General features: G+C 36.3%; 1 protein-coding gene across 2 annotated transcripts in view; it reads left to right on the top strand.

Moving 5' to 3' along the window:
• Positions 1 to 10,004, top strand: part of LOC106467263 (zinc finger protein rotund-like) — a 155,978-nt gene that overhangs the window by 115,781 nt on the left and 30,193 nt on the right. For both annotated transcript variants that reach the window (XM_013927591.2, XM_022395401.1), the window contains exon 4: positions 7,292 to 7,514. In XM_013927591.2, coding sequence (XP_013783045.1) covers positions 7,292 to 7,514 — 223 coding nt within the window. The remainder of the gene's footprint in view (positions 1 to 7,291; positions 7,515 to 10,004) is intronic.

Raw genomic sequence — 10,004 nt, 5'->3', positions numbered from 1 at the left:
CATGTGTCTTGAAGTCGTCAATTCACGTAGAATGTGTATAAATATCGGTGTGTTGGGCATGTGTCTTGAAGTCGTCAATTCATCTAGCTTTTAGCCTTTATAAATATCGGTGTGTTGGGCATGTGTCTTGAAGTCGTCAATTCACATAGAATGTGTATAAATATCGGTGTGTTGAGCATGTGTCTTGAAGTCGTCAATTCACATAGAATGTGTTAACTATGCAATAATAATAAAACTGGAGATAGGTTTCATTATTTGTTTAAATATAAATATTTTAAGTTGAAAATGTCTTCCTCTTTGTAAACTTCCAAAGTTTTTACATCAGTTATGAAGAACAAATAATTACAGTGATTGTTCTCGAGAATAATACACTATTTCTGCCCAATTTGTACACAACGTACACTGTAAATTTAAGATATTTTAAATTGAAGAATGTATTTATTATATACTGTTTATTCTCCATTGATTATTGAGTCAGTTCTCCATTTACTTGAATGCATATAAATTATTATATCAATAGTATTCGATTATTTTATATTTCTACAAATAGTTATTAGCCATAAACTAGAATGTAACTATAATAGAAGCATAATACTAAAGTATTTTCTCCACAATTTAAAATTTATTTAAAAAGATTTGTAACAAAAACAACGTAAATATTGAACGCGCCACATTGTTTAGCTTTGTATTTAACCACAAACAAACACATATTCACCGCCTTTATTTTGCGTATATATAAAAACAATAACTTGATATTTACAATAACTGAAAACAAAGAACATCACTGGTATCGAAACCCGATTTCTAGCGGTTGAAGTTCGCAGACATGCCGCTGTGTCACCAGGGGTGCAGAATAATAATTTGAATAAATTCACCGTATTATAATTACATATCCTAAGGTCCCACCATTACAAAATATATGAAATATAACTTGTTCACCTTGCACGCCAAATTACAGCATGTTCTTGTTTTCTCGGTCGCAAAGAAATGCGGAATACAAAAACTAATTCAAAACGTTATAAACACAATGCTGCTCCCGACATCTATCGGTTCTTGCATAAACTGTGAAGTCGCCAACAATTTTATTTATTAAATGAAGTATTTTGTACGCATGCTTGTAAATCTAACAGCGCGAATAAAACTATATAAATACGGAAATTTATAGTCTTAAGTCTTGTATTACTGAAGAAAAAAAAAAGGTGGATGAACTTTTAAAAATCACGTGGACACACACAGACGGATGGAGGTCAGATCTTAACGTTTCGGTATTATTATTCTGAATTATGATATCAAATAGATGTGTGAATCAAAACTCTTTAGAGACGAATAAATTGCAGTTAAACTGACTTATTAATAGCACATATAATTTTTATGTACATATGTGAAACGCGTAAACATTCCTTTTCCAAAAGCTGTTACTACATAACTTACGGAAACCATTATTTACATGTTAGGCCTATCAAAATAACTGTATTGAAATAGTTTTTATTCGGTATTTGATGAAAAGTTCTTCTGATGACGTTAACACGACCACGTACTCCACGAGGAGATATAAACATCCTTAAATTAATATAATTTCTTGCCAGTAGGGCCCCTTAACTACACTGTAAAAAGAATGTTAAGACTAACATTAGACTCGTGCTCTGGAGGTCTAGACATGTACGATTAAATACTAATGGGTTTAGTTCAGTATCCAATACAATTATTTACTAATGAGATACTATTCGTTCTCTAATTTCATTTGTATTTTTATTTAGAAAGATATGATATTAGAATTATGATAATTATAACACCTAAAAGATTTATTTGTTTGTGCGAGAACAAAGCCACGTTGGGCTATCTATTGTGTCCACCAGCAGGGAATAAAACCCTGGATTGTAGCGTTGTAAGACCGTAAACTCCCCACCGGTGGAAGAAACGCGTAGAGGTAATAATGTATCAGTCTATCGTTATGCACAACGCTATAAAAGTAGCAGGTATCGAAACCCGATTTTTAGCCTTATAAGCCCCCATACTTGCCGCTGAGCCACCGAGGGGGGGTGGGTCCTAAATTAAAAAAAAACGTAAATACAGTATCTTCTTCCTTTAGATTAGGGTTTTCAAACAACTCTAGACAAACACAAATTACAGTGACAAAATAAACAGTCATATAAAACTAGGTCACAAGCTACAATATAGGATGACTGAAGTAAATTGTGAAGTAGGAAAGGTGGTACGTGATTGAGTTAGGTACCACACGGCAGCGGGGATACGTCGTCCATCAGGTTTAACCTTTTTTTTTCTGATCTTGTGTTTCTAAGTGTGTGTGTGTGTATATCAGCATGTGTAGAAAAAAAAAAAAAAGAGGAAAAAGGCGGTCTCCAATCTAAATTCAGAGGTGGAGCTCACTGATATTATTTCATCACTTGTAATTTTCTATGGACAACTAGTAGTTTCAAGGTCATTCAATGCCAGCGTAGATGGTGTGGACCGACAGTATACTGTATAGGGCTTGGTGTAATTCAATATCTTAAGTGATGTTTTTTTGTGGTGTATACGAGTTTCTTCAACGCTGATAATACGGTAGGAGGAGAGGAAAGGGAGGGGGGGGGGGGGCAAAAAACTTTCAATTCGAAGTTTAACAATGTTTGTTTTTCAAATTACTGCAAGTTAAATGTTGTAGAACTTTTCTTTGCTAATTTATGCAAAAAAAGAGGGAGGGGGTAAAAACTTTTTAAAGAGTAATTAAGTTTTTGAAGCAGTTCAATTTTTTTATTCTTTTGAGTAATGAATCAGGGGTAAGTTTAAGGACTTACAACTCTAAAATTCAGGGTTTGATCCTCCGCGGTGGACAGAGTGCATGTGGTCCATTGTGTAACTTTATGCTAAAATAAATAATGTTATAAGCATAAAAGAAATAAGCAGAACAATGTATTCAAATTCCGGACAGTGTCCGTTTTTAAGATTAATTTCCATTATAAAGGGCGGCGTGTTATCCTCACATTTCTAGAGTTAATATTAAGTTTAATTATAAGCGTAATATCACAAACCAGTTAGTTTATAAACATTGGATGTGAGTAGGTAGCAATGACAGGTCTGCTACACTAAAGATCTTGCATATTTTGTATGATCATGTCAGACTACAGCATAGAAACTAGCAGTGAAGATCTTAGTTTGTATGATCGTGTCAGACTACTGCATATAAACTAGCAGTGAATATCTTAGTTTTGTATGATCATGTCAGACTACAGCACAGAAATTAGCAGTGGAGATCTTAGTTTTGTATTATCATGTCAGACTACAGCACAGAAACTAGCAGTGAAGATCTTAGTTTTGTATGATCATGTCACACTACAGCATAGAAACTAGCAGTGAAGATCTTAGTTTTGTATGATCATGTCAGACTACAGCACAGAAACTAGCAGTGAAGATCTTAGTTTGTATGATCATGTCAGACTACAGCACAGAAACTAATAGTGAAGATCTTAGTTTTGTATGATCACATCAGACTACAGCATAGAAACTAGCAATAAAGATCTTACTTTTGTATGATCATGTCAGACTACACGCATCCAGTAGAAAATCTGATCTAAAACAAGGAGCCAATTCGAAGGTTTAGCGATCAAAGTTGTAAGAAGGATCACAGGAATTTAAGAGGTCTAAAGACGCACAAGAGATAAGCAGTAAAGGTATATTGAGATGTAGCAGTTGTAGTGAGCGTTTTATTAAGGTTAAGGTCATCAACAAAAGGTTATGTGACAACCAAATGAAATAATCACATTTCTGTTAAAGTAACCAGTCAAAATGTGAAAACAATGTGTGGTTGTAAACTTGACGTTTTTGTGGTAAACACAAATAAATTATATATTCAATTCCTCGCAGATAATTTGGAATTGCTAATTCAGCTTTATTCGGGGTGTTTCACATCCACATTCATTGATTTACAGATAATCCAACAGTTACGTTAAATATTTAAAATAATGAAAATACAACTTAATATAATAAAATACTAAATAATACGTACGTAAACTGGAGTAAACATAAAAGCATCCGGCCTCGGGTGAGTCGGGGGGTCAATTCGCGTACTTACAACGCAAAAATTTTGGGGGTTCTATTCCCCACGGTGGTCAGTCAGAGCGCAGATAGCTAATTGTGTGGCTTTGCGCTAGAAACAAAACAGAAAAGCATCCACACAAAGGAAAGGTCAAAGAAAGTCAAAGAAAATATGACTGGACGCAAAAATTTGGGGTTCTATTCCCCACGGTAGTCAGTCAGAGCGCAGATAGCTAATTGTGTGGCTTTACGCTAGAAACAAAACAGAAAAGCATCCACACAAAGCAAAGGTCAAAGAAAATATGACTGGACGTTTTGGACAATGAACTACTGGAAAGTGGACCTAACAACCAGAAAAATTTCAGTTTATCCTACATTTATATGACACGTATTTAAAATAAAGTGTCTTACGTATGCTTCAGAAACTGTTATTCTCTGAGTAGTTTTTAATCAGGGTTTCTTTACTAACGAGTATTTTAATGGGAGATCCTTTGAAACACTGGCTGGAGTACAGTAAAAGGCTTTTAAGTCTGAGAAGTAAAAGTTCATTCAATTACTTTTTTTTTGTATGGTTTGTAATCCGTGCATTACGCGTATATAATTTCTGAAACCCTTTTTAAGCTTATCAAAAAATCGTTAAGTACACATGCTAGCCAAAATGTATGAGCACCTGTCACCCCCTCCCCCTCATCTGCATAAAACTTTCGAAATTATTCGAAACAGTAATGATTAATGACCCTCTTCGTATAGAGCATGTGGTTTCTGTAACCGGCAAACTATGCCGTTAGTGATTACAAAAAATCAATCTCAGTTTTCAACTAAAAACATTCTTGCAGGAAAGGGGAAGGGGGGAGGGGGAGTTGAAGAACAATACAATTATTTTCATTCCCTTCACATACTCTCTAAGTGGTTGCTGAATACATTGGGTTATTATCGGCATATAGAATACTCTCTTCATACGCATCTCTCACGTTTATTTAGTAGTTTCTACTGCTGCCGTTAGACGCCACGTGTGAAGAAATCCGCCGTCAAGCAGTGTTCCAATTTTAAATAATCCATCATCTGATGATGGCTAAGAAGGGTTTCGTGATGTGTGGTGGATGGTATTGTGGGGGATAATATTTCAGTCAATTCTCTGTAATCAAAGTGAAATGAAGACACTGAGCGAGTTTTTAAGAGAGTTGATTTTAAGTGTATTTACATATTTATCCCTCACACCCAATGACACGGTACCCTTCTTCGTCAAGGTTAAGGGATTCTGCCCCTGATGAAGAAAGACAGGCCCAACTGTCGAACGTCAGAGGGCTGTATCGCTTTAACTGTGATTTTCTCAGATTCTTGACTGTGTGTGTGTGTTTCAAACTGTCTCAATTAATGCCCGGGCAATAATCCTGAGACTATCTTAGTCGACGATCTTTACTGAACCGCTTTTATTTCAGCAACTTTACAGAGTTATATTTAATACACTCAGGCACTGTTTTCGAGTACATACTTGTCAGCATTTTTATCAGTGTACTTGGCCTGAGCATACAAAAAAAAAACACCTCAATTTCTTCAGTTTAGGTTTTCTTTTCGTATCAAAGTCGTTTCTTGTATCTTAACCATGAAAAGAGCACGTGCTATGTTTGTACTTCGATGTTTAGATGTTCTCGAGTCTTGAAGTTTGGATAGTTGAAGTATGGCGACAAAATGATAAACATGGCTCACACAACCTATACACTAATAGTAACAAATGTTACCATTTCGAGACGATTCAAATCTCCCACCAAACACACGCCTGTGTAACATCTAGTTATCCGTGTGTATGTTGTAACATCAAAACGTGTATACAGATGATGCCATACTATGTATATGTACACAAACAACCACATCCGGACTTACATGTTAAACGTATTCATGCTCAAGAAAAACAGGTTTAATTTACAGCACGTGGATTGTCTATCATATCGTTCACCAGCAACACAAAAATAGACCTTGGGACGCGCGTGATCCTCACTTAAAGAGTTCAGTGGTGGATAATGGGGTCTGGTCTTAGATCGTTAGGCCTGAAGTTGTGTAAGATTCCTGGACTAGAAAATGGAGATTACGTAGTGAATTGTTGTTGTTGTTGTTGGTCTGATGTACATCTTCCTGGTCGGTACGGGTACACGTTTTACTGTCAAAAGTTGGGGGATTGTGTCACGCTTCTTTTGTTCGTTGCAATCAGTATCTCTTTCCCCCACCGTTTAACCCTTAGTTTTTTTTTTTTTACTTAGTGTGTTGCCTCCGGCTGTTCATGCCGATCGTCTGTCCACAAATAGAACCCATTTTACAGCGTAAGGGTGATCTAATCTATTGTATACCCGGGAACAGAATAGCGCAGAGTTTGCGGATGAAGGTCCGCTAGTCTCCAGAGGAGCAAACACCGGCTTTTAATTTTCATTAATTCTGAAAAAGAGAGATAGTATTATTTCAAAGTTCTATCAGCATCCGAAAAGTCGGATATTGACAATGATTGAAGTTCCACAGAGCGAAAAGAGAACAGATTTCACGCCGGACTACCTGGCTTATATGCTTGCGGCGAGTTCCGGCTGTGCTCCCGTCCGTCCCGAGGAAAACCGGGAGACGGTTTCAGTAGATACGGTAGCTCTAGACGCTGAACTGTCGGTAGGTGTGTGCATATTTTGTGTTATATAGTTTTAGCTTCAGCCGTAGACGTGAATTTAAATTGCTACACGGTACAACAGTGCAATATTTTTTGGCGTCAAAATTCAGAGCACCGCGGCCATCGTCTCTAAAACGTAAAGCCTTTCTGTTATGTTGAGTATTGCAGTGTGCTGTCAGTACAAAATTTAATTCTTCGTACACGCATTTATAAGGTAGTTTATATATTGACAATATGTTCCTCTAGAAAAGCTGTACACAACGTCGTTATTTTTTCACCGAGATTTTTCTTCATAACCTGTTTCGTAGCGTGTCAGTTGCTCACGTGACTCAGCAATTGTTCCTACACGAAATCCTTATTTTGAATATATAGCATATTTAGGTTTCTTAGTATAACCCGTTACGATATACTATCGTTAACGCAATTAACCTTGCTTTTTTCCGACGTAGTTACACTGCGTGTACGCCAGTGTTAAACCTTATATCACAGAAATATTAGTTGAATTTACCAGTCAACTCAAATGCTTAGTATTCCTCCGCTGTTACTAAAGAAGGAGGCGTTTTAAGTCGCCAAGTTTGTTTTTTTTTAAAGTATAATTGTTTTAATCTTCTTCAGATATTCATACACAAATCCGCCATGCAGCACCATGCCCGAGAGGCCCACCGAGGTGACGTTAAGCCTCACCAGTGTCAACAATGTTTGAAGACGTTTTCGTCCAACCATCAACTGACCCAACATCTCCGGGTCCACACCGGCGAGAAGCCATACAAATGCTCATACTGTGAACGTCGTTTTAAGCAACTTTCTCACGTTCAACAGCACACCAGACTTCACACAGGTAAGGCACAAAGTTAACTTTTATACAGAACTTAAAAAGATAATGGTGAAAATTTCTTTAGGGGAATAGTCACGAATTTTATAGTTCAACAAATAAAAACAAACGCTTAAAAAATCTCACAGTGGTCATTTTAATAAGAACGGCATTAACGGTTTATCAGTTGATTGTAGTTTCTTTCTGAGGTGTTTTGAATATATATATTTCTCGTGCCAGCGATGGGAGCATATTTTGTAGCGATGAAGTTGATTTTCATACATTGAAACACATCTACATTCTTCCTCACAGTTAATTAAAAAACGGAAAATATAGCTATCGTAATAATGTACACAGTAGAGCTACATATTTCACTTCGACTTTATAAATATTCACAATGATCACAAGAGACTGACTGATGCTGATAATTTTATCATTTTTTAGCCGCGGCATAGCGGCTGATAGAATATCTCTGAGTTGTTTTTTTTTGTTTTTTCAAGTACAAATTTTTAGCTCATAGCTCCATCTCTTGACCGATTTGAGATCTAATTACAACCGTGGCTATTAAGGATTCCTTCTTGTTTTACCTTATTGTCTCAAACAGTGTTGTTTTGAATTTCGCGCAAAGCTACACGAGGGCTATCTGCGCTAGCCGTCCCTAATTTAGCAGTGTAAGACTAGAGGGAAGGTAGCTAGTCATCACTCTTGGGGCTACTCTTTTACGCATGTTTGGTGGGACTGGGATTCGAACCCGCGACCCGCAGATTGCGAGTCGAGCTCTCTAACCACCTGGCCATGCCGGGCCTCAAACAGTGTATGAGCTAATAGCTTTTTTGTTGTTTTTTTACATTTATCTGGAATTACAAGCTGTTTACAAGTTTACAGTGCGCATATAATAAAAGTAGTTCCTGAGCTCACCGGTAGGGTAAGGTGCACGCGAAATTCTTTGACACGTTTAAAACTAGTCTGAATAGAATGCTTAGAAATATTGAAATATTTATATAGTCATGTAGCGCCATCTAGTAACAACAGAGTTTACAAAATCACAAATTTAGCCATCTTTGCAACCATTCAAAATTAGCCAAGGAAACTCTTGACAGCAGTAGTCTTAACAGGAGTATAGTGCCAGACTGGTAAACACCTTATATGATTATTGCAGTGACAACTTTTTTTGTTGCTTACTATTTCCTTTAGATTCATCAATTTAGTTCAACACAGTTTTAGTTGTTTGTGTTTACACGCAAAGCTACGCAATAGGCTACCAGAGATATGACCACCGCGGGTATCGAACCCAGATTTTTAGCGCTATGACTTACCATTGAGCTTACAGAAAGAGCAACCATACATTCTAGAACGTATTGTTTTCAGAAATTCTTATCATAATGTCACACAATTAATAAAACTACGAGGAAGAGTTTTTGATGGTATTTTTGTATTTCTGAAGGTGCACACAGAAATCTCCTCCTGCGATTAAATTTTAAAATAAAATCAACACTTAAGTTGCATTACTCTCGTGAATTGAACCTGAACGACTCTATAGCCGCAGTGTATATATATATATATATATATATATATATATATTTCCATATTTCCGAAGCTAATAAATAAATACTCGTGTTCGGATTATTTTCCTTTCATATTTTTAAGACTTAGTTGCTTTACATAATAGACTGTCTTCGCTTCGTCCATGAGGAATCGAACCCTGGATTTGAACGTTGTAAGTTCGTAAATTTACTTATATTTAAGTGCTGTTGAACATACCGTGCATAAATCGTCACTTGTATGTAAGGTAACAAAACTTATTCTTTTTGAAGTTGATTAGCGTGAGAGATAAGAGCATGTCCAGCCAAACGCTAATTGGCCCACTGTCCGAATGAACACAAACCGTACTGTTAAAGACGAACCATACGGCCCTCGAAACATCACCTTATAATAATCACGTTTTAGCCCCAAATGGTTTGCACGCTAGAAATGTGGAAATCCTTTAAAACCCCACCTCTTAAGTTTTCCTGGTTACGGCACTACGTACTCACATGCTAACGGTTTCTCCTAATGACGAGGGGCTTAACACACAGCAACCTCCTAGTGAGCCTCCTAATGTTACCCTACTAAAAATATCGTGGAAAATCTCGGTTCGAGTTCTTTCTCACGAAATAATGCGTTTTAGCCTAATTAATGAAATATAAGTACAAACTCGTGCGTATGTGACCCTCAACTGATTGTTCCAATGTGCTATATCCACCTTACGGCATTTTGTGTAAACAACAAAAACGTATTAGATGTATCTACAAGCCGTAAAAGTTATTAAACACAAGGAGAGTGAATTATTAATAAACTTAATTAGACACCAGAAGAATAAATTATTAATAAACGTTATTAAACACAATTAGAGTGAATTATTAATAAATGTTATTAAACACAAGGAGAGTGAATTATTAATCAACGTTATTAAACACAAGGAGAGTGAATTATTAATCAACGTTATTAAACACATGGGGAGTGAATTATTAAATAAAT

This window comes from Limulus polyphemus, unplaced genomic scaffold, assembly GCF_000517525.1.
Source record: "Limulus polyphemus unplaced genomic scaffold, Limulus_polyphemus-2.1.2 Scaffold2548, whole genome shotgun sequence".
NCBI classification, from domain to species: domain Eukaryota; kingdom Metazoa; phylum Arthropoda; class Merostomata; order Xiphosura; family Limulidae; genus Limulus; species Limulus polyphemus.
This window is presented reverse-complemented; position numbering and strand designations above follow the sequence as displayed.